Here is a 25,764-nt window from a genome sequence, read left to right on the forward strand (position 1 = left end):
ACAGACAGACAGATAGATGGATAGATAGATAGATAGATAGATAGACAGACAGACAGGTAGATAGATAGATGGATAGATAGACAGACCGGTAGATAGATAGACAGACAGGTAGATAGATAGATAGATAGATAGATAGATAGACAGACAGGTAGATAGACAGACAGATAGATAGATAGATAGATAGATAGATAGATAGATAGAAAGAGAGATAGATAGACAGACAGGTAGATAGACAGATAGATAGATAGATAGATAGATAGATAGATAGATAGACAGACAGGTAGATAGACAGATAGATAGATAGATAGATAGACAGACAGATAGATAGACAGACAGACAGACAGGTAGATAGATAGACAGACAGGTAGATAGATAGATAGACAGACAGACAGATAGATAGATAGCATTTATTATAAACAGCATTTATTTTTTATGCATTTTATCAGCTGAAGATAGAATCAAACAATTTTGTGTGTGTGTGTGTGCGTGCGTGCTTGTGTGCGTGCGTGCGTGTGTGTGTGTGTGTGTGCGTGCGTGCGTGTGTGTGTGCGCGCGTGCGTGCGTGTGTGTGCGTGACTGTGTGCGTGCGTGTGTGTGTGTGTGTGTGTGTGTGTGCGTGTGTGTGTGTGTGTGTGCGTGTGTGTGTGTGTGTGTGTGCGTGTGTGTGTGTGTGTCTTTAAGAGCGCCCACTGAAGTTCGGAGGAAGTGACGGCGAACAAAAGTGTGAGAACTGAACTAGGGGGAAGGGGGTTTAGGGGGAAGGGGGTTTATGGGGTTTGGGGGGAAGGGGGTTTGGGGAAAAGTTACAAGTCTACGACCAACAGAGTGAGGGGCAGAAAAACTACTAATCAGTCGAGTGTAAAGAAAATCAGTGTCGGCGGTGGAGAGATCATGAAACACTGAAGTGTGGGAAAGAAGAAACCTTTTTTTTTTTTTGTGGGAGGGTTTTGTGCACGCGCGTGTAAATCATTGTTTACATTTCACTGGGACTGTTTCAGTTATTCAGGCGACATGATGAACTATTGTTGTGTTAAACGACCTGGGAGCGACTTTCCCCAGTGTCTCTCTTTGTACTAATGTACCCGTGTAGTATTTCCCCGACCTCACTCCGGATCAGTCTGGTTGTTTTGGCTCTGTTGTTGTCGGTGAGTGTGTGTTCAGAGCTGAAAGTGCTGGTGCGGTTACCCGATGGTCAGGTCACTGCAGAGACTTTAGAGTCGGACAGCGAGCGGGACATCATCAGTGTAGAGTTCAGGCACACAGACGGCACTCTCATCACCTTCCTGGCAGATTTCAAGCGGGTGAGTGGACACACTGAGAACAAAAAAAAAATCAATAACACTACACATAAGACTTCAGGTAAGAGAGTAAATAATCACATGGAGACAAACATTAATCACGCCTAGTGATACTCCAGTGACACAGTGTACCAGCTGTGAGTAGCTACATGTAACTCTTTACACCAGGGACCTGAGGGCTTTAACCTCTGATGATCCTCTGAGCCTGTGACATATAAACGCAGGATAGATATTGTGCAAAAAATGCTGTCCAAAATAAAGCGTAGAAGGCAGAAAAAGCAAGACAACACACATTATATCATTTATATCATCTACAACATTGATAATAATAATAATAATAATAATAATAATAATAGACTACCCTGCTGGGAAAAAAAACGAAATAGAAACATCACAGAAATTCTAATGGTTTTTGTTACAAACCATCAGATAACCATTAAAACCATTACCATTATTGGTCTTTAATGGTATCCACTAGACATAACATGTCGCCAATGGAAGGCAATAAAATACCAGTAGAGACCCACAGGGACCATTACAGTTTCCATTAAAACCAGTACAAATTCTATGAGAGTTTCTGTTGTTTTATTCAGCAGGGTACTACTACTACTACTTCTACTACTACTACTAATAATAATAATACAATATTAGTATGTATTATAAAGCACCGTTCATACATTAAATGCATCTCAGAAAAGCTTGCAAACAAAAAAAGAAAGTAGAAAATAAAAATGTAGAGATACTGAAAATAACAATAAAGTGACCATAAAAGTATATGATCACATAGTATTAATATATTATTATATATAATACTCTGATATATATTTATGTTAAAGTAGTATTTTTTTATTACACCGTACATGTACAATACCTTTTTTGGACAGTGAGGTTGGTAATGTATATTAACCTTTGACACTCAAAACCTGGGACATTATCGGCATACCTTTGGCAGTAAAATTCAAGCTCAGGATCGTTCACACTTACTACGACAATCCCATTTCATCTGATATGTCTAACAAATCATTGTATTTGGTGATTTTCAACCAGTTGAGTCGTCCCCCCCCCCCCCCCCCCCATCTGCAAATCAGAGTCCACTGGTACTTCTCTCCAGGATGACACATCTCCACCGTCCACCTTACAGAGCGTCTTTGATACTGCCAGTACATTTTGGTACATTTTTTGGCACATCAGCTGGAGCTGATATCATATATCCCCAAGCTGTTCTGGAACAGAGTGTCTTTTCTTCTCTGCCGAACAACTCAGTTGGCCTCCAATACCTCCATGCATGTGCTTCTCATCTGGTTCATTCAGCGACTGCAGGAAAATAGTTATATTATTAATAGTAATCGTAATAGTTATGGTATGGCAGAGCACCGCAGCCAAGTCATTTCAGAACAAGAAATGGTGGTGAAGGTATACCTGTATTCTTGAGAGAACAGAAAACATCCACAAGGTTCTATGCCACTAGCTAAACTGCCTGTATGTAGTGAAGTGTCAGTCAAGCTTAGTCAAATTAGTTGGGTCAATTAGTAAAAAAAACCCATTTACCACATGCATTACTCATCTAGGTGTTACTTTAGGCTTTTTGCACACACTAATTCAAATTTGACGTTTTTTCCTAGGTCAGGTGTCAGGTTGAACTTGTGACTCAAGCTGGTGTGGCACATGTGCGAGCAGGTGGCTGATACAATAGTGGCATTTTCTACCACTTGAGGTTGTGTTGAGATAAAACGTCATGCCATCCATTTGCAATAAGATACAGAGATGAGCTCATGCCACATAATTAAGGACTCTGAATATCCATGGAACGATCATTTAATCAAACGTAATCCATGCCATTTATGGAAGTTCTATATATGCACAGTTCATTGCCTGCCATACGGTCCTTGCCTTGTGGTATAGGAAAAACTCTTCAGCCATTTCAGTGCTTTATATGTGTACTATTTATTAGTCGAGAATTTGGAGTATGCACCTCAGGCCCTTTTAAGACTTGGCATTAATTTCCATGTCTGGCAATCTGAGACCAATATCTGTTCACACCTGGTATTTTCATTTGTTTTGAATGTGTACCCACTGACCATTGTGATCACATTTCATCAGTAGCAGGGTTGCCAAATCTGACAAAAGCAACCTGGTGTCACTTTAAAACCATGCGTAAAAACTGCTAACCAATAGCAAACAAAAGTTCGAAGTGTTTAGTGTCATTTTCAAAGTAAAACTGTTGGGTGCTCAGATCAGTCGGTAAAAGCTTTACTCATGCTGTTATCTCATATTTTGTGCCAGACCCGCTCATCTAATCACAGTCTTTTGTTTTTACACAATCGCAGAAACAAAAACAGATTGATTTCCCTGCTTTTGCGCTTGTTGGCTTTATCCTATCTTGTTTATTGTGCCTAGTGGTATTCTTTAACCATACAGTGTTTTTCTACTTCTTGTTCTTTCTCTTAACTATTAAATGCTTCTGCTCCTACCAGAGCTGCCATTTGAGTGTGTACCAGTGACGCTCTGAATAGGCAATATTAGTTACTATCCTTCACCCCAGCAGCCAGTAGTCTGGCACCAGGGGTCAAATTCTTCTCCGTGACTGTTTCCTTAGCGAGAGCTTCAACACCATGACTTCACACTAAACTCCTCCAACATTGGTTGAGCTTGAACATTACCCTTTTTAGTACCTCTGCCCCCTTTCCTAAAAGCTAAAAGGTCCAATATTATTTCTTAAGGCTCTCAAGAATGTCACCTCTCTTAATTACACTTGCTCCTATTGGCTCCTGCTACTTTGCCTTGAAAGCTGGCTGCTTGCTGGATTTAGGAAGAAGGTAGCACTTTTGGTCACTAATGAAAAAGCAACTTGCGCAGACTTTTAAAGCTTCAAAGTGCACTCGGTATTCCACATAAATGAGCTTGCTAGTCTGCACCCCACAAAATGTGGGGTCTGTAGGGCAGCTGGAGCCCTGGGGTCAGAGAAGGAGGTTAGGTTTGAGTTTCATGTTTCCTAGTCAGCTGTTCATCTTTGAGCCCTCGATTGTCTGCAACTTCATGTTCATGTTAGTTTTAGACTCAAAAGCTCCGCCCACATACAAGAGAGAATCTGATACTTACTGTACACTTAGCTAGCCACAGGCTTCAGGATCTTGGTGGCTGTAATCTGATTGGCTTACGTGTATGCATTTTCTGTACACTAGTTTCTGACAGGAAAACTTTCACATATGCACCGATAAATCTGTTTGAATCAAAAACCTGGTGTAGTTGCCTCCTCAGTGTGGTTCGTTTGGACAGGCGAGAGCATAGCAATCGACCAAAATAAGCGGTCGGAGACTACTTGTTCGACTAAAAGTATCATCTGCTTTAGACGTGGCGACAGGTGTGATACCGCTCTAACCAGCACTGAGACAAGTGTGGACTGAGAAAAGTTTCTGCTTTATATTCTGCTTAGGATTTCTGCCCCTCTTCTTTGCACATTATTTGAATTGTTCGTGTGCCAGTTTAAACATCATTAGTTGAACCACTGTATTTGCATTCCCTAAATTAAAATCCGACTGAGATGACAGTGCTGTGATGGACTCTTGGCAAGCTAATGATTCCTCCACGAACAGCCCACTAGGCGGAATATGTCAGTCAGATCTATTGCTGTTAATTTTTCACAAATGTCTACAAACAGCTTTCAGTCTCCCAACACCATGTAAACGACGGCCTACAGCTATAGATTGCCATGACTTGATTGACATTTTTATGGACCAGCGTGAGGACATTTGAACTATCAGTCCATGTTGCTTTGTTGATTCTTGACAGTTATTGTGTATTTTCTCAGCATGTGAAGATCCTGCGGGCGCTGGTGCTGGGGGAACCGGAGCGGGGCCAGACACAGTACCAGGGCCTGTGTTTCATCAGCAGGCTAGAACATGGAGAGATCATCCCAAGTGAGGCCATGGTCAGACTGAGACAGGTCAGACATGGATCGAACTGATACACTAAAAGAGTCAATCCCACCTATTATGATTAAGGATAATTAGCCATTAGCTTAACAACAAATTGGTGGGTATTAGGTGTTTTTTTTTTCTTATGTTAACTTTAATTTTTGGTTAGTCTATTCTATTTTGGTAGGGCCAAACAAATGCCCTAAAATGCTATGTTACTGATTGAACCTTGTAGAAAAACCCTCATGTGGTGCGGACTGCCGAGGAGAAGCGTGCTCTTGAGCGGATGAGCATGAACATGGCAGTGAATCTGACTCTATCCTGGCCCCTCAGCTCCCATATCCGCAGCATGTGCCGCGACGCCCAAGACTTCATCTACACACGGGAGCAGGACGTCAAATACTGGCTAGAAAAGGGTTTGTGTTTGCTATATGGAAGGCACTCCCTTATTAAAAACCTGTACTAATAAATGGATTGTGTATTGTGTTGATAATGGTGCCATAATGAATAATGCATAATGCTTTTTCATACACCAGTGGCTATCACTGAATGAAAACTAATGGAAAACGTGAAAGAAAATGCTGAAATGTTTTACTGAGGTGGATCTCTAGGGGCCTCATGATTTGATTGGATTTCACTTCAAGGTGCCAGTATGTGATTTCTGACCGGCTGAATCTCAAATGATGTTCCACTGGGTAGTTGGTGTACTACTACGATTTATACTTGAATGGGTAACCTCATTTTAAAATCATATTTTCGATATAAACACAATTTTTTCTCTCTTATAGCATAGCGAACACATCATACTTCGTAATCCATTGGTTGTTACATGTTGGGAAACACAAAACCTTCTGTCCTGAAGGACTTCCTGTGTTGGAAAACATAAACAAAGTTACAGCTTTACCACTGGCACTGGAGATTCCTTCCAAAAACGCGTCTACAGTTCACTCGCTGTCATTTTTTTGAGAATATTATAAAATCTCTGTGCAGGTGTGGACGCCTCCATATTCAAAGTCTTCCCCCAGGACGTCGAGAGTGCAGGCCTGCCGAGTTGCAGCGCTACCACGGATCTGTGGCAGCCGTGTTCGTGTAGCTACACCCTGAGGCTGGAGTGGTACCCGTGCATGCTGAAATACTGCCGTGGCCATGGCCCGAGCCCATACAAGTGCGGGATCAGGAGCTGCAGCAAGGCTTACCGCTTCGACTTCTACACGTCACGCAAGCAGCTGTGCATGTGGGACGAAGAGAGCTAACGGTGCCACTGTATACGGATCACTAATAATGTACCGAATATGAGTGTTACACTAAAGGTTCAACCTTTGTCTGGAAAAAAATTAAGCTGGGTAGCAATGAGGTGCCTTCAGATAGGACTTAATAGTACAATGGTTCTGAAGTGTTACTTTAACTTTTCTTTATTCAGGAGGATTCGTATTATCATCACAACTCCAGACTCCAGTATCTTCAGGTTTGCCTTAAAGGAGGAAATTTTGACTTGAGCAATCAAGCCAGGTCGTTACGTTTATTTCCGCTCTCACTACAGAGTAGCCTCGAGGCAGAAAGTCACATGACCGATAGGTTAGGCGTGTAGGTTACATTCTCGCCTGGGAAAGAGGCGTTTGCTTGGATTCTGCAGGAATTCATTGTTGACATTGTAAACATCACATTATTTTGTGTTAACATTTATTAGTAACTTTCTTTGTCTGTAATGGGAAGAACATGTATAGTAGAATTTATTATTGGTCTACGGTAGTCTTTTTTATTTTGTGTATATTACTAGTGTTAAACACTCATGGCTCACTGTATTAGGAACATACATTTTTTACGGTTACGCGATACATACTCTCGTGCAGATCCAGGTCAAGAGCTTCTGTTCGTGTTCAGAATGAAGGGAAATGAGATCTCTGTGACATTGATTATGGCATGGTTGCCGGTAGGAGACTGCTGGTCTGAGTGTTTCAGAAACTCCTGGGACTTTCAAGCACAACAGCCTCTACACTTTCAACAAAATGGTGGCTTTGTTGATGAGAGCGAGAGATCAGAGGAGATTGCCCAAACTGGTTCGAGCTGACGCAAAGGTTACAGGCTACAGTAACTCAAATAACCATTCTTTACAATCAAGGTTAGCAGAAAAGCGTCTCTGACCACACACCACATCAAACCTTGAGGCAGATGGGCTACAACAGCAGAAAACCTCATCAGGTTCCCCTCCTGTCAGCCAAGAACAGGAATCCGAGGCTAAAGTTGGTACAGACTCAGCAATAAAAAATAAAAAAAAGCTCTTGACCTGTATCTGCATTATGTTACACGTTGTGCCATATTTTTATTTTATTTTTTTTTTTGCTTTATCTACATGTAGATCAGAAGCATTGTTACATTTTAAAGGTACAAGAGTTCTCATTTTGTCATTTTGACAACTATTTCTTGTCGTAATTTACACACAAACTCTAAGCTAAACTGTGACTGCTAGAAACTCGCAGCCCTGTTCAAAGGTTTAGCCGTGAAACATGTTCAGTCTTACGAACAAAACAAGAGCCATGCTGGCAGCTAAGGCACGTTTTTGTGTGTTGTGTATTTATTGCTAATTATATTCAAGTGATGCCAAATGTGTTGCTCACACTCACCATAACCCTGACTAATTATCTCATTTCCATTTCAATAACCTCATTACTATGAACGCGTACGCTATGGTGGGCAGATGAAACTTTTACACAATGCAGTATTGTTATCATGTTTGGGACTTTTTTATTTTTTTTTTTTATTTAGGAATCTATCCTAACAGATTGCACCACAGTATGGCACTGTTCCAGAATTTGAACTGTGTTCAATATTTTCATATATAGAAAGGTATGTGTTTACATGTTTGTTTGTTTTTATGCACAAAATGATTGGTTGCTTGTGATCTGAAAATGCATATGCTCAGGTTTCTCTTCCTTGCTGGATATGATGACTTACACTTACAGTCTTACAGTGTTGTGGATATGACTTTTAAAGCATGTTCCATCCGGTTTGGCTTTTCTTTTACAACAAGCCAGATGTGAGGATGATTTAAACATGTATAACTAATTACGTATGCCAGTGTAAATAAAGATAAAAAAAAATAAACTTTATATTTCAGTATGTTAACATCATCTGTGTCTGTGGTTTTGTTCTGTAAAACATGGTCTGGATTACACAATTATTTAATAAATATATATTTTAATGATGTTACAATCAACCACTATCAAACTTTCATATAGTTATTATAGTTCTTATCACAGTGCTGTTTAATTCTTGATTCTGATTGGTTGGAACAGTAGCTCTGACTGCTAGGTAAAGTGTGCCACCAAAACAGCTCGAGGCATGGACTCCACGAGACCTCTGAAGGTGTGCTGTGGTATCTGGAACCAAGACGTTAGCAGTAGATCCTTTAAGTCCTGTAAGTTGCGAGGTGGCACCACTGTGGATCGGACTTGTTTGTCCGGCACATCCAACAGACGCTCGAACGGATTGAGATCTGAGGAGTTTGGAGGCCGAGTCAACACCTTGAACTCTTTGTCATGATACTTACACTTGCCCATTTTTCCCGCTTCCAACACATCAACTTTGAGAACTAAGTTGCTGCCTAATATATCCCTCCTAACAAATGAATCAATGTTATTCACTTCCCCTGACAGTGGTTTTAATGTTATGGCTGATTGCTGTACTCGCTACATTTCAAACGAAGGAAGTGCCGTTCTACATTCTACTAAGTTCTGCTCACTACATTTCCCAATGTCACAACAGCTCTCTTTAATCATAAGGTGCCTTTTTATTATTATTATTTTTTTAAGCATTTCATTTCAAAGAGTTCCTTGAAAGCAAGAACGAGATCTGACATGCCTTCCTGTTTTCTGTCTGCTACCTACACTTTCTAGTTATCTCAGCAGTTTGCTAGCTATTAACATTCAGCTAGATTAGCAGAAATGAAGCTGTGGATGATAACTAGCTGCTATTAGCTAGGAGTTGAAATACAAACTGCCTCAATAAACACAAACTGTACAGTATGTAGCAACAGCTTCAGATGTGTTATTATTATTATTATTATTATTATTATTATTATTATTATTATTATTATATCTAAGTTTTGAGAGTTAGCATTACAGCAGCTAATGTTTTCCCACTTTGGTTCCTTGGTTGAGAGTGTTAATTTACCATAAGTAACCCAAATCTGTGTGATTTGATTCAGATGTCTTCTGTTGTGGGGTTTTTTTGTTTGTTTGTTTGTTTGTTTGTTTGTTTTTTTCATTCTTTCATACTTTAAGTTTTGAGTGATTAAGTGATTAAATAAATTCCACATCATACAGTGTGACAGGATGCTTGAATTCTTGCCTACATTTCCCTTCATATTAGGTTTGTTTTCCTCCGTTATGTTTTACATTAGAACTCTGCCCTCTAGTGTTAGTTGTGTAACACAGTGCACACAGAGATTGGGGGAGTAAGCCTCAGGCGTGAGCTCACTTATCAGGATGTCCTGTTCAAACAAAGTATCATAACCAGGACAAAAGTCACAAAGAAGCTACAATGGAAGCTGATGTTCATTGTGTGACTTGATAAGTGTCCTATGAGCTTTGCACCTGCTCTTTACATCTATTCAGTGCTATTTAAATACTTGCTTGTCTGAGCATTTAAAACAAATAAAAATAATAATAATAATTTAAAAAAAAAAAAAAAGAAAACTCAATCTTTTTTTTCTTTGTACAGTTCCATATATTTGAGAGGAGGGGAAAAATGAAGAAATGATTACATTATTTTGTTCAATTCTTTTATTCAAATGTGTAAGTATAGCGCTTTTAACAATACAGAAAACAACACACGATGCAGAAATCTGGATGTAGGCAGAATCAATCCAGACGTAACAATGGCAAGGAAAGACACAAGGAGGAAACCTTGAGAGGAGCCAAACTCAAACGTGTAACCAGTAATCTTCTGACTCGATAGTAGATATACAACTCCAATTCTGAAAAAGTTGGGACAGTATGGAAAATGCAAAAAAAAACCAAACAAAAAGAGTCGTTTGAAAATTCAATTCACCCTGTACTATAATGAAAACACATTATTAACATTATTTGATGTTTTACTTTGTGAACTGAATTGAATTTTGAAAATATACACTCATTTCAAATCTGATGACTGCAACACTCTCCAAAAAAGTTGGGACAGTCGATTGTTTACCACTGTGCAACATCAGCTTTTCTTTTAACAACACTTATTAGGCGTTTGGGCGCTGAAGACACCATTTGGTTAACTTTAGCAAGTGGAAAGCATTTCTTTGGCTGCGCAACTGTATGGGGCCATTGTTGCCTTATTTTGCGCTTCATAATGCACCACATGTTCTCAGTTGGAGACAGAGACAGGTCAGGACTGCAGGCAGGTCACGCTAGCACCCGCACTCTCTGCTTCCACAACCATGCGCTTGTAATCCGGGCAGAATGTGGTATTTGGTGTTGTCCTGCTCCGGATGGCAGCGTATGTTGCTTCAGAATGTGTACATATCTTTCTGCATTAATGATGCCCTCACAGATGTGTGAGTTACCCCGATGCCATGGGCACTGACACACCCACATACCATGACAGACGCTGGCTTTTGGACCTGACGCTGATAAAAGCTTGGATGGTCCCTTCCCTCTTTGGCCCGGAGAACACGATGGCTGTTTTATCCAAAAACTATTTGAAACACGATTCCACTGTGCTACTGTCCATCTCAGATAAGACCGAGTCCAGAGAGACCAGAGTCGGCGGTGCTTCTGCACAGTGTTGATGTATGGCTTCTGCTTTGCTTAGTAAAGCCTTAACTTGCATCTGTGGATGTAGCAGCGAATTGCGTTGACTAACAAAGCTTTACGAAAGTATTCCCGAGCCCATGTCAGGATATCCGTTACAAACTCATGCTTTTAAGAGATTGACCTCTGAAGGATCTGAGATCACATGCATTCAGAAGTGGTTTTCGGCCTCGCCCTTTACGCACCGAGATTTGACCGGATTCCTTGAATCTTTTAATTATATTGTGCACTGTAGAAGGTGAAACGCCCAAAATCCTACCGATTTGTTGGAATGTTGTTCTCAAAGTGTTGGATTATTCACTGATGCATCTGTTGACAGATTGGCAAGTCTCGACCCATGCTTGCTCTTGAAGGACTAGGACCTTTTTTCGAGACTCCTTATATACTATGATTAGATGATTACTTCACCTGTTTCACATCACCTTCTTATTTCAACTTGCATCTTCAAAAAACTATGCAGTTGATTGGGTGAAACATCAAATATGTTTTTTTGCTTAAATACAAGTCAAAGTACGTTTACAAATCACCCCTCTTTGTTTTTATTAGCGTTTTACATACTGTCCCAACTTTTTTGGAATTGGGGTTGTATAAATTATTACAATATTAAGATGTAGAAGAGTAAAACAAACAGTACTAAGTGTGTTGAAAGGAAATTCAGTTTGAGTGTGATAAGTACAGGACAGCCTTTATGATTACAGCAACAGTTCTTATGCACTAATATCCTTCTATAACAAAGCATGATACAGTGGTTAAGGTTATGTTCTAGTGACATGTGTTCAAAACTCAGAAATTCTAGAAATGTACTGTTGAGCCCATTACAATGCCAGTCTTAAATTGACTACAAAATGGTTTTCTGTCTGGGTGAAGCGCTAAAACCTAATCTTTTCAAAAACCCTAGGCAAATTGTGAAATTCAATATACACAGATCAGCCATTACATTAAAACCACTGGCAGGTGAAGTGAATAACACTGATTTCCTGTAGTTACAACGGCACCTGTCAAAGGGTGGGATATATTAGGCAAGCAAGTGAACAGTCAGTTCTCAAAGTTGAGAACTAAAATGTAGAAGAGTAGGGATCTGAGCGACTTTGACAAGGGCCAAATTGTGATGGCTGGACAACTGGGTCAGAGCATCTCCAAAACGGTAGGTCTTCTATACAGTGGTTTGTACCTAGCAAAATTGGTCCAAGTAAGGACAACCAGTGAGCCAGTGACAGAGTCAACTGAACATTGTTGCAGATCAAGAACACCCCTTCATGGCAACATTATTCCCTGATGACATTGACCTCTTTCAGCAGGATAATGTGCACTGTACCACTGCAAAAATGGTTCAGGAACGATTTGAGGAACTTTACAAAGAGTTCAAGGTCTTGACCCGGCTTCAAATTCCCCAGATCTCAATCCGATCGAGCGTCTGTGGGAAGTGCCGGACAAACAAGTCCGATCCATGGAGGCCCCACCTCGCAACTTACAGGACTTAAAGGATCTTCTTCTAACGTCTTGGTTCCAGATACCACGGCACACCTTCAGAGGTCTTGTGGAGTCCATGCCTCGACGGATCAGAGCTGTTTTGGCGGCACAAGGAGGACCTACACAAAATAGGCAGGTGGTTTTAATGTTATGACTGATCAGTGTATAAGATAATATATACATTTTTTTCTTAAAGCAGTGGTGTCAAAGTATGTTATAAGCAGAAAAACCTGGTCAAAGTTTGGTCAAAATTGTAGTTTTCATCATTTGTGGCACATATAAACTGTCATGTGACAAACATTGTTAACAGATTAGTGCAAGTTCCAGTTTGAAAGCTAGCTGGTTACATGATACATTTGTGGCTAAAAGGTCTTCACCTTTTCAAACCTGTCAAATCAATCAAAATGCACGTTTTGTGTTACGTTAGTGGGTTGGAGAAAAAACAGTTTTACTACATTAAGAACAGCTTTACTCCTCATCTCTCAAATGTTAGCTAGCAAGATAATAACTTCTGCTAATACTATCGAGCTAGCTAAAAGTCAGCTAGCTAACTTGTTTAAGATTAGGAATAAGGCTATTGCTAGTTACACTTTGGATTTATCAAGGCAGTTTGCATTGTGAGAGCTGGCGATTAGGATTCGATGAATTTCTTTATCATCATGCTAGCTTTGTGGTATTTGTGTTAAATTAGTTGAATGCTAATAGCTAGCTGCCACGATACAAACTGCTGTGGTAAATACGAATTGTATTGGGTCGTATTCTTAGTGTCACATCAAGTAAAGTTGTTAAAAAGGTTCAAAAGTCACATGATTACTTTGTAAATATATGATTAGAGAGAAATGAAGATCTTTCTTTTGAAGTGTAGTGAGTGAAAGTAGGAGGTGGAAGAAAAACTAGCAATTTAAGCAGATAAAGCAGTTTATTAGGGTGTGTGTGTGGTTTTTTTTTTTTTAAATCATTATTAGGAATTTAATAAAACACAACAACATGTTCAAATCATTAAATAAGATGAGAACTTTTTCCTATTTTATACTGAACGCCATAGTGGACTTCAGTCATTCGCAAGATCGCTACCTTATCACCCCTTTAAACCTTTACAAGCATGCTTTTGTGTCAATATAAACACTGCAGGCAAGAAACAGACACATTTCAGGTTTGAGAAGTGACACACGTGTGCGCGCGCACGCACACACACACACACACACACAGACTCACTCACTCACCTGAGCTTTTGCAGTTTGTCGTCTCCCTCTGTGTTGTTTTATGCAAAAAGAGTGCGTCTGGATAGGACGCACTGTGGGCCTTATGCAAATCGCCTGTCTATCAGCTTGTGTGGGATCGTGAAAAAGGTGAATACTTCTCCCCGAACCCACTTGTGCCAAATGTTGAAGTTTCTCCGTAACCTCCTGTGTGCATCTTGCTCCTTCTTTCATTCATGACCGACTCAGGATTGTAGAAGAAGTCAGAATCTCCTCTTTTTTTTGAAGGTGAGTACTTTAAATTGAAATTCCTTGCAGACAGACTCTCGCGTCTCTTCTCTGTAGTTCACGTCTGTAACCGTTTTGCAGAATCATATCTCTTTGCGTGGTCTCTTGCTTGCACAGCATATTGACCCACTTAAATGGTTTTGACTAGAAGAGATTATGGAGGAGGGCCTGAGCGACTGGCGGCTGGAGGTTGGAGGCTGAGCAGGGATCCCCTCAGCCCTTATGAATATTACAACAAGCCCTTTACATAAAGGAGACCTTTTCAAAGTCGGACCCATTAGAATAAAACCTCAAGTTCATTTTCCTGACCGGGCCATGAATTGGCCCAGTGTGCGCATAAAGTAGGAAAATCAGCTATATTTATCATTACAGATATTAAGATGAGCACAGAGGCTGTCGAACAGAGGAATCCTCAGCATGATCACACAGGTAAGAAGCTATTCATCAGTTACGAGGAATGAGCTAGACCTTTATTTTGAGTTTGATGGAATTTCACCGTGAAATTTTGCGAGGGGAAAAATATAATCCGTCGACACACTTTTACAACATGTTGCACTCTTGACAACGGGGAAACTGTTCAATAGAAGAAAGTAAAATAGTCAGAAGGAAATTGTTCACTTGTTTTATATTATAATGGGCTACATGTTTAAGTTTTTATAGGATTATAAAGCGCTGCAGAGTTGATGTCAGTATATCAAAACATAACATTTTCATACAACGCAATGCATTTGATTAGCTTAGGAAGCACAATTGCAACTTAAACTAACTGTTTCCATGTTTGGCATCAAAGCACTGAATGTTCCAGGTGCTATATAGTGATTGTTAATTTCTTATTTTGGGTCAAAGTGCTTTTTGAAATTGAAGAAACCCTAAAGTTACTGAATTTCATTATCATTAAATGGACAGGAGTGAATGTAAAGTAAATGTAAATGAGATTGTTTGTTTGTTTGTTATCGTATCAATGCTTACTTAGTGCTTTAATGCTTTATTAATGAGTTTTTAGTGCTTTATTTGTAATCCGTTTCAACTTTATTTGTTGATGTGCCTCTCCCATCGGTCGAGGTGTTTTCACAAGAAAGGCACGAGCTTCCTTGTGTCTCTCATCAGAGCCGTTTGTGGTTTTGACCAGTGAGTTCTGCTCTTTGTCTAGGCTGTCATGGTCTTTTTCTCAGGCAGGTCTGTGCAAAACCCTTAATGACGTTCTCGACTGACGTACATTAATCCAAGTGTTTGTTTGTTTGTGCCCTCCCCCCCCCACCCCCTTCTTATTCCTAATACTGTCACTAATTCGATGATCGATACCACACTTTCTGTTGTGAGATTAACACAGTCGTTCATTGCATAAACTTACGTTATGTGTTTTCCACGATGTATAACAACCAGCTCATCAGTTTACCACCAATAAATCAAGAGTAGTTGTGTAGTGTGACTACTGCATCAGATATGTCCTACCACCTCTATAGTAAAACTGCTGAGTCGTTCATTTGTGCAGATGTGTAAAGTTAAGACTACCTGAACCTGTTTATGGTGTGTGGAGTCAGGTTTGTAGTGCCTAAACTGTGAGGAGATAAAAAGAGATGCGTAGAGCTCTGGGGCGTGATGTTCATCAAGGACATAGCAGTGTACCAGGATATGTGTGTGTGTGTGTGTGCATGTGCGTGTGCATGTGCATGGGGGTGGTAGACTGTTTGCAGTGAAGCGGTCATACCCTTAGGCCATACCGACACAGAGATAGTTGCCTCCATACGGAACACAACGGTATGAAATGAGGAACTTGGATTCAGAGAGAGCACAATATTGTAAATGACTGTTTTGTGTAGCATCGTTTCCTGTAATACTAAATATCAGTTTCAGGCTTTACCTGTACACAGGTGCAAACATATTCGTATCATTAGCAACAGGATAACACTGTTTTGTAGGGTAATAAAGAGTTATTATGACATTTTATATACTGTTTCCTCCATAAGATTGTTTATAGTGGAATTTTAGTAGTCAAACGTTAACTATGTTATAGGCGATAATATACAATTATAACTATGTAACAAGAATATTTGTAGAACTATCTTGTAACTATAATAGTTAATATTACCTGTGGAAATATAATTCCAACTACTACTATGAAAATATATGAAAATAACTATGAAAATAACTACAAAATTATAACTATGAAAATATCTTTTACTATAAATATAACTTTGGCTATGACAATAACTTTCCCAATTACATAACAATAATTCTACCTATGAAAATAACTATGCTTATAAATAATCTTATAACTAACCACGCTAAAGTTATAACTAGAATTTAACTATAATTATTATTATCTTGGTAAGTACTACTTTATAATACATTATAGTTACAACAATAACTATAATTAGATCTATTCTATAACTAGAATTCTAATGACTAAAATAACTACAAAGGTATTACTATAACTTTGACAATAAATATGGCTTTAAATAGGCCTATAACCATAACAAAACTATAATTAAACATTCAACTATCATTAAACTATAATTATATAATTACATCATCAAGACTTATATAATTATATAATCATAATAACCAATTCATAATCATAATGATATGTGGTATGTGTTACAAGAACTATAGTTATAACTATATCTGTGTTTATAACAGTAACTATAACTATGCTATATTTAATATAACAAAAGCTATGATGAGAACTACACCTTTGACTATGACAATAATTGTACTAAAGGTATAACTATAATTATAACTATGATGGGAAATACAATGGGAAATAAAATTAAGATAATACTTATATTTAAAAAAAAAATAACAATAACTATGATGATAATAAGCAATACTGTAATCATAATTATGATTATAACTAAAGCTATAGTTATAAGCATAGATAGTTTTAGGCTTTTTTAAAATCCTACTAAAATGAACAAATTATTACATATTTGGTTCAAGTTTCTTACCAAACGATCAAGGACTTCAAAGGTTCAATGAAACCTAACCCGACGTGTATGTTCCATCATAAGCTGAATAAGCTGAGAACAGGCCTTATTCCACATTTTAAATATTCAGAAAACATGTTTATATGTAAGAACTATTACATGCAGAATCAGACTTGGTTAAACAGGCTGTTGTTGTTGCTACAGCAGTACCTCCTGGGCTAGTCTTAGCAAATATCTCAGATATATAGCACAAAAATAGAATGAACAGCCAGCTTGCAATTCTAACATAACATATACACTATTATTTCTTTGTTGCTCCTTGAAGGAGACTAAACCTGTATTTCATCAGAGAGCTAATTTAATGCAGGAAAACAGTCTACAATGTGTCAACTATTGAGATCTGCAAAAGCCACCGTAAACGAATACATAGAGCAGTTACGTGTACCTGAATGGTGAGCAATTTTATTGTTACCTACAAGAGTAGAACATGTTCAAATATATAAAGTACATGACAAAATATACAACATAACACAAAATAACTACTTTGAGGGGGGGGGAAATGCTACTTATACATAAACAGGATATTCCGTCTTAGGATAGTCATATTCATTCCAAAAGTTTCCCAAACAGGCTTAAAACAAGTTTTGTCCTGCTGTTAAATAGTGTAATCTCAAATAATAATAAGTAAGGACGAACCCCTTATACTTAATTATTGTTAAGTGCAATTTGTTTCATAACGGATTCAGTAAGTAATTTTGGACTTCTTGAGAAGGTCTAATTAATCAAAATTGTACAAAATTGTAGGTTTTAAAAGAAAACCCTATTTGAGCCCTATGGTATCTGCGATGTTTATGTGAGAGAAAGAGAGAAAGACTTTAACAGAGAAAGAACGAGCCAGCGATGCACCTGGGGGTTTGTAAACATTCAAATATGAGGGCTTGCGAAAGGTTGCCATGGATACATTCCCATTTGCATGGGTGCTTCATTTCCATACTGGAAGTTTGGCTCGGGGAGGAGCGCCGATTTCCATAATGGAGGACGAGCGAGCACTGATGCGCTAACCACAGCCTCACACGGCCCTATTTGAATTTCAAATCAGGGCAGATTACCTGGACCAAACAACCTTTGAACTCAGTGGAGGCCTTGACAAAACTCTACATCCATAATGGTTAACGTAGCACAAAAGGCCCCAAAAGACCCACTGAGACAGCAATAATTGAGAAGCTAGTTAATTGCTAGTTTTATAGAGAGAATACATATATAAATATATTTATATACATTCAGTATAATTATGTTCCCTTCTTTCTGCAGAAATCGAACAAAATGGCATTGATTTCACAAGACAGGTAAATGCACATGTTAATAATTTATTAAAGAGTAAATCAGTCAGTTTGGATGTCAAAGAAACTACCTACGTATGTTAACGGCAACTCTGTAAATGTTTTGATTATCTTTTTTTTTTTTTACTGCAATGTAATGCATGTCAGTCATAATTAACTTTGAATTAGTATAAGTCACGTTGGCCCTTTTTCTCATGTCATGCTATGCAGAGGACTGTACTGTATCCCATGTACAGGAACTAGCCTCAGGTTCCCATTTGCATATGCTCTAGCCTGAGGGCAGGGAAGGAATGTTTTTCAAAAGCTCTCTCCTGTTGAACAAGTCAAACAGCCTTGGTGTGAACACACACACACACACACACACACACACACACACACACACACACACACACACACACACGCACGCGCACACAAACGGACACCAGCGTACATGTGACTTTCATCCAATCTATTACACGCAAACATAATACACAGTAGTAATACATAGTTTAATCAAATTCTCCCAAGACCAAGTGGATGTGACCAATTAAATTATTAGTTTCTTCTGTCAGAATTACAAGTGCACTGCTACTTGTGTAGGGATAACTGGGATGCAGTTTTGATGCACAATGTAACTTGGTATTTCCTGGTTTCTAGATAAAGACAGAGGACCTGAACGATTCCCCTCACTCGGCCTCGTCGCATAAGACATGTCACCTCACGCAGGGTTCGCCAGCTCCAACAGGGCAGCTGCCTGGGGTACGCCATGAACATTCCTACCACGGATTATACACTGAATCACATGTTATTTCTTATGATAGGCTTATGGGTGACAGATAGGTGTATCATGAACACTTTTGTGTATTGTGTTTTCAGGAGTTGCCATCGCTGCACCCACTTCCCCAGCTGGTCCTCATGTCTGGCTCACACCTTTCCTCATCTTCGCCTTTCCTCCTCTCCCAGGCTCAGACTGGACACCAAGGTCAGTCATTTATAGCAATAGCTAGAGATATTTATAGCATTATACTTCCTGAACAATACGCATTATTATATCAATTTAAATGAGCAACTTCTATAAACACACATTGGTCCTATGTCACTGGATGCAAAAAAACAAACAAACACAAGGTGAAAACGTGCCAGTTCCCACACCAGCCTCTCGTTCTTTTCTCTTTTTTTCTCCTTCTTGGAGTTAATAAAACAAACAAACAAACAGAGTGCTGATACTGGAGACTACTTCCATAAACGTCAAATAAATGTCTCCTCACATAACACTTCACCATATCAACAATTATACATTTTATATTCATTTGTTAATTAGGCTTAGATTATGTCCGGCATACAAATCCTAGTGATTGATTCGTTACTATAGACACGATAACATATTAGAACGAGCGTGTTAATACAAAACCGATTTGCCTTGCAATCAACACCTTCTGACCAATAAGATAAAGATAAGTAATAAAGATAATAAAGATAAAGATAATAAGAATTCCCTATAAGGTTAAACCAGTCATCCCTTAGTTAATGATACCACCCCAAAGTTAATTATTTTGTGATAATAGCATTCCTCAAAGTCCCCATAGCAATTTTCCATTGATTAAAATATTGTATTTATTAATAAATGGCACGTCATACGTTTTATCCATTTGTAACCTTGTATTGTAATGTTGTGGAACATCCTTGATACAAGTTAGTTCCTATTATCGCTTACAGTGCAGCCGCTATACACATTAATTTCCTCACCAGCTTCTCCTTTTTTTTCTATATCGAAATATTTTTCTATTTCTAAGACAAAGATTGGAGATGGTCTAGATTTTCTCATGTCAGAAAACGTAAAGAAACTTACCTCTGACTGTTACAAAGCATTAACAGCTCCTAAAAATGCAAAAAATATATCAATATCTCCCCACAGAAAACATCACTATATCAACAATTACACACGTTTTAAAAATTTGTTTATGAGGATTGTCTGCCATGGAAGTCCTTGCGTAAGCTATTAGTATAGAAATGATAACGTATTCAAATTAGTGCATTGATATAAACCTTGCAGCCGGAAGGTTCTGTTATAGAATCAATCAGAATCGATCATCTAATAGTGATCCTGTTGTAAAGTATGATAAAGGCAGGTTGCCTTATTATGTTGATTGTGCCTTATTTTGTCTTGTAGCACTACTGCAGCCAAATCTCCTGTCCTTGCCCTCTCAGACCCAGCCTAGTCTCCTGCAGCACCAGCCTGGACTGGCCCTCACGCCTCAGGTAAACGAAACAGTTCATCACATCCCTGCTATAATTATTATAGTTTCTCAATCCAGTCCTCAGGAACCCCATCTCCAGCCTGTTCTAATATCACAAGTCAACTGAATTAAATGCTTACTTTTAAGACAAAAGGCAAAAATAGGATAATAGAGTAGCTCCAGGCTCTTGCTTCCTAGATTTATAATCAACTGGCTTAGGTGTGTCAGAAACCGGAACACAAGAACAATGCCGCCTGGCTGGGCATCCCCATGGACTAAATTGAGAACTTAAAATCTATTTAACTGATCTATAGTTTTTATCTGCACAGGCAATGGGACGAACAGGCTTGGCTGGGTCCTCCATGGATGCACACTTGGACATGCCTCACTTACAAGTGCCTAAGCACGTGGGTGCTTCGCAGCAAGACGAGCCAAGTGACCTGGAGGAACTGGAGCAGTTTGCCAAGTCTTTCAAACAACGGCGCATCAAGCTGGGCTTCACACAGGCAATGACCTATATATTCAAAAGAACTTTTCAGACAGATATCAATAACTACCTTGAAGGGGAACTGGCTTCAGAGTGCATTTTATTTTATTCGCAGCCTCAATAATTTTTGATGAAAAAGTAGGCAGAGGACCAAAGGTTTAAAGACATCAAATGAAATGTTAATCTGATGGTTCTACTTTCAGGGAGATGTGGGTTTGGCTATGGGGAAGCTCTATGGAAATGATTTCAGTCAAACCACAATTTCCCGCTTTGAGGCTCTCAATCTCAGTTTCAAGAACATGTGCAAGCTCAAACCATTGCTGGAGAAGTGGCTCAGTGATGCAGGTAAACAAATACATATAGAGTGACCCAATATAATATCAGAAGTAACAAAGATTTATGTTTGCTACCAGTTTTTTGTTTGTTTGTTTGTTTGTTTGTTTTTGAGTGTTTTAACCATCTACCATACTTTGACCATTCTCAGAAAACTCACCCTCTGACTCGATGGCTAATCCTGCAACTTTACCACCTCTTATGGAAGGATATGGGAGGAAGAGGAAAAAGAGGACGAGTATTGAGACCAACATCAAGCTCACATTGGAGAAACGCTTCATAGATGTGAGTTTTTTGATTGACTCAAGCCAAAATGCTTAGATGCCAACCTGTAGTTAAGTGGTATTGTCAGGATTTCTACACGTGGGCTCAGGCTGTGGCAAGTCGTAACTGATTTTAGTTGCGACATAAGTAGCGCGCCTTCTTTTTTCAGAATCCCAAACCGAACTCTGAGGAGATCACTATGATCTCGGAGCAGCTGTCGATGGAAAAGGAAGTGGTGCGGGTGTGGTTTTGCAACCGACGACAGAAGGAGAAGAGGATCTATTGTCCAGTCGCCACCTCGCCTATAAAATCGCACAACTACAATCCCAGACTGGTGAGTTGTTGTTTGTTTTTTTCAAGAGATCTGATGTTATTCTTTCCATCAACCTTCATCAGTTCCATCATCCATGAAATCCAGTATCTGGATTACCAAAAGATGATTACAGCCACTTATAATTAAGAGTTATTGTACCTGAAAAAAGGACGTTGTTGTTCAATCTATACAAACTGTAACACAAGTTGCTTCTTATTTCAGCCTGCATCTGGCAGACCATTCAGTCCTCTTGCTTCAGGAGGCGGTAAGATGTTTTTTTGCACGTACATATTTATAGGAAGAAATCTAAAAGTTCATATTAGTTGATCAGTGTAGTAATAAGTGGTACTTTTTCATCTACAGTGTCGAGCAGCTCGTCTCCTAACAGCCCGACTCGCGGCTCTTCTCCCAACACTCTGTCTTCGTCCTCCAGTCCTCTGACATCACAAGGGGTCAATCAATCCTTCAATCCCACAGGGTAAACCTCATCGATTTACAGCACAATGATGCCACCGGATATATTAATGCAGCATGTATCTGTACCTCAATTTCTTGATTGTTCAGAAAAAATCTGCTTATGCATGCAATTATCCAATCAGCCAATCATGTGGCAGCAGCGATATGCATAAACTCATGCAGATACAAGTCAAGAGCTTTAGGTAATGTTCACATCAAACATCAGCATGAGGGGAAATGAGTTCTCAGTGACACTGACTGTAGCATGGTTGTTGGTGCCAGTCAGGCTGGTTTGGTTGGAGTATTTCAGAAACTTCTGATCTCCTGGGATTTTCATGCACAACAGTCTTTACAGTCTACACAGAATTGAGCAAAAAACAAAAAAACATCTACAGTTCTGCAGGTAGAAACGCCTTGTTAATGAGAGCAGCCAGAAGAGAACGGCTCATGCTGACAGGAAGGCTAAGGCAACTCAAATAACCACTCTTTATGACCGTAGTGTGCAGAAAAACATCTCAGCACTCTGATGTTTGAAAATGAACTGAAGCTCTTGGCCTGTTTCCGACTGAATAATTGCATGAACGAGCAGGTGTACAGTGAGTGTATATGAGCGTATGCATGCTTATAATACAAGTTCTTCATATACTACAGCAGACAGCAGTCACAGTGAATGTGATTTGAACTACTCTCTCTTTTCTTCCAGATCCTGGTATCGTTGGAACAGTACTGCGTATCACCACTGAGAAGTGTCTAGAACCCTCCATCACCCCCCCACCTCCCACCCCTCCCCCCACACAAAAACATCAAATGTTTACAGTTTGTTTGGACAGGAAAGGAAACAATGCTCTGATTTATACATTTCCGTACTGCTTGAGTACTGAAGTTTCACGGTTCCAGTTACTGGAAAATAAACCCCAAAACAATCCCTGTCTCGTTAGTTCCTTTCAGCAATAATGACGAAATTTCACTCATCTGTTCATTTCAAGATCAAACAGTAGGTCTATAAAACATTTCAAGTTTATATATAGTGGTGGTAAAGCCACAGTTCTGAAAAGCGTAATGAGATATTACTTTTCAAAGACAATGTTTACATATCACCCTGTCCAGGGTGTACCCCACCTCCTGCCCATGCTCCCTGGGATGGGCTCCAGGTTTCCCGTGACCCTGAGAAGGATAAGCGGTATAGAAGATGGATGGATGGATGTTTACATATCTATTCTCCTCTTCAGCCCATATTTCAACGTAATATATTTAGATCACACTAGATGACTTGAGAGTTTAAATTACGCAAATATTTCAAGCATCAGATTGTTTTCAGTTATAAGTGTGCGGTCTTCAATGACTTCACTAGGTAGCATTTATCACTGCAGTCGGTACTCGAAGGCTCATTAAATCTTACTCAGTTTCCTATTTTATAAATGTCTGCTTTTGTAAGTTAAACTGTTATGAACATGCATTTGGAAGTGGAAGTAATATGTAGTGGAAAAGGGTGTTTGATTGTTCCCCCCCCCCCCCCCCCCGCCTTTTCCTTATGAAGTGGTCCGAAGCATTTGAAGTGCTGTAATTTTCACACTTTGCCTTTGACGTGGTTACGTATCACTGTTGTTTATTTTTGCTTGTGTTTTGTTTTGTTTTGTTTGTTGTTGTTTTTTCTGTGATGCGTAATATATATTTTTTTTGTAATGGAAATGTTGTGTACATTTGAATGCTGGACATGACTCTATGTGTAACTGTTTAACACTTATTAAACAGATTAATCACTTTACACTGATCCTTGCTTCACATTTTACTCACTTATTATTAAAGAGTATATTATTTACAACTGTGGCAAATAATTTTTTAAAAATGTTTTATTAATAATCTTATGAAACTCTTTCGAGTTCAATAAGTGAAGAATTAGACAGAAAGAAAAGTATTCATTCTCGTTCTGCGTTTTATTTTGAGCATTATTTTAAGCTTGACCCCGATTGATATTTATACTCTATGTTGTTTTGAGATGGAAAAAGTTTTAAGGCAGTTAATATTAGAGTATCTAGAGTATAGAGTATCGGATAGTATTCGATACTATGCCATATAAAGATAGGAATATAATTACAATTCTGATTAGGTTATTAATGTTAACCTGCATAACATGATAGTTTTTAGGATGACCGACCAAAAAAAAAAAAAAAGAAGAAGATTTATTTTATATATATTTTGTTTTTTTTAGGTGAATTTGTTGTATTAAAATGTGGTGGGAATATTTATGCCACTAAAAGGACATAAAGAAGAAACTTCTGAAACGTCAAAGTGTGTATTTATAGAACTAAAGTTTTTATATATTATTTTTTATACTCTTGTAGTTTTGCAAAAAAAAAAAAAAAAAAGCTACTGACATGGGGACTAGTGTGTGCATTTTGCAACATTCAGAAAATGTTAAGTATGTACAAACCTGTTTAGCACTGAAATAATGGGATCAGATGGGATTTACTTCATAGCAGATACTACCTCCTACAGTCAGATGATATCACACGTTGCAAACTGACTGGATTTTCTTTTGGATTCTAATGTGTTAACATCCTCATCCACTAGAGAGCATTCAGGTATAATGCAAGGAAAGATGGAAGTCTACGTTTTTAAAAAAAAAAATATATATATATATATTATTGCTGTCAAATATGTTTTAAAATTGCGTTCGAATTTCATGTGCTTAAAAATTTAGCGAGGAATAAAACAGCGGAAAACATGCTCTTATAGGAAAATAATCAAGGACATGCTGATGTGATGCAGCCTGCTGTAAAACAATTGTTACTGACTGTTACCACCTAGAAATTGTTTGTTTTCTTATAACAAAATGTCCTGAAGGGTTTTATTCCTCTTTTACCACAGTAATCGGTCAGTGATTACAGTTTTCTGATTTATTATTGAAGGACATACTGCATTATCATATGTCATATATATGTTTGAACAGTTTAAATATAAAGTCAGTTCCTGCTATTACTTATGTTCAACCAGCAATATACAGTTCCTTCACCAGTCTCTCTTTTTTCTGTCTTTTAAAGTTAACAAGACAACAAAAGGCAGCGTGTTATGTTACCAAGAAACCGGAAAGGGCAAACTTCTCTGTCCTGAAGACTTGTCCGTGTCAGAAAACTTAGTGACTGTTACAAAGCTCTGACGCTGGAGACTCCTTCCACACATTAAATAAACACCTCCTTACAGAAAACTTCACCAAATCAATGATTACACACTTTTTTGTTGTTGTTGTAAAATAACAACAAATAATTTGAATCCTTTTATTTTCATTGTAAATGAGCAGCTAGTACGGAAATAATCATGTATTAGAGTGAGCGCATTAATATAAACCTACTGTCAGAGCTGCTGTTATGGGAAATTAATCAACACTTTCTAACTAATCATATTCAAAAATTCAACAGTGCTGGAGTATGATAGTATAAAAATGATTATACCCTAGCACTGTT

General features: G+C 38.6%; 2 protein-coding genes across 3 annotated transcripts; both read left to right on the top strand.

Annotated features, from left to right (window-relative positions):
- The first annotated feature begins 699 nt into the window (after positions 1 to 699).
- On the top strand, positions 700 to 6,601 carry oafb (OAF homolog b (Drosophila)). Its single transcript, XM_053618198.1, has 4 exons — positions 700 to 1,301; positions 5,107 to 5,241; positions 5,448 to 5,628; positions 6,203 to 6,601. Exons 1-4 carry the CDS (start codon positions 1,077 to 1,079, stop codon positions 6,463 to 6,465), a joined length of 804 nt encoding a protein of 267 aa, XP_053474173.1. The 5' UTR covers positions 700 to 1,076; the 3' UTR covers positions 6,466 to 6,601.
- A 6,929-nt stretch (positions 6,602 to 13,530) lies between these two features.
- Positions 13,531 to 24,068, top strand: pou2f3 (POU class 2 homeobox 3). 2 transcript variants are annotated; one of them, XM_053618194.1, is made up of 13 exons: positions 13,531 to 13,967; positions 14,340 to 14,396; positions 18,206 to 18,240; positions 18,871 to 18,972; positions 19,090 to 19,195; positions 20,384 to 20,472; positions 20,780 to 20,956; positions 21,141 to 21,282; positions 21,422 to 21,555; positions 21,704 to 21,868; positions 22,070 to 22,112; positions 22,211 to 22,325; positions 23,007 to 24,068. In XM_053618194.1, the coding sequence occupies exons 2-13, from the start codon at positions 14,348 to 14,350 to the stop codon at positions 23,044 to 23,046; spliced, it is 1,197 nt and encodes a 398-aa protein (XP_053474169.1). In that variant the 5' UTR covers positions 13,531 to 13,967; positions 14,340 to 14,347; the 3' UTR covers positions 23,047 to 24,068. The 2 variants fall into 2 exon arrangements, with proteins under 2 accessions (XP_053474169.1, XP_053474170.1); XM_053618195.1 differs by lacking the exon at positions 13,531 to 13,967 and having other exon boundaries at positions 14,064 to 14,396.
- The last annotated feature ends 1,696 nt before the right edge of the window (positions 24,069 to 25,764 follow it).

The sequence above is a fragment of the Ictalurus furcatus genome, chromosome 28, assembly GCF_023375685.1.
Source record: "Ictalurus furcatus strain D&B chromosome 28, Billie_1.0, whole genome shotgun sequence".
Taxonomy (NCBI): Eukaryota; Metazoa; Chordata; class Actinopteri; order Siluriformes; family Ictaluridae; genus Ictalurus; species Ictalurus furcatus.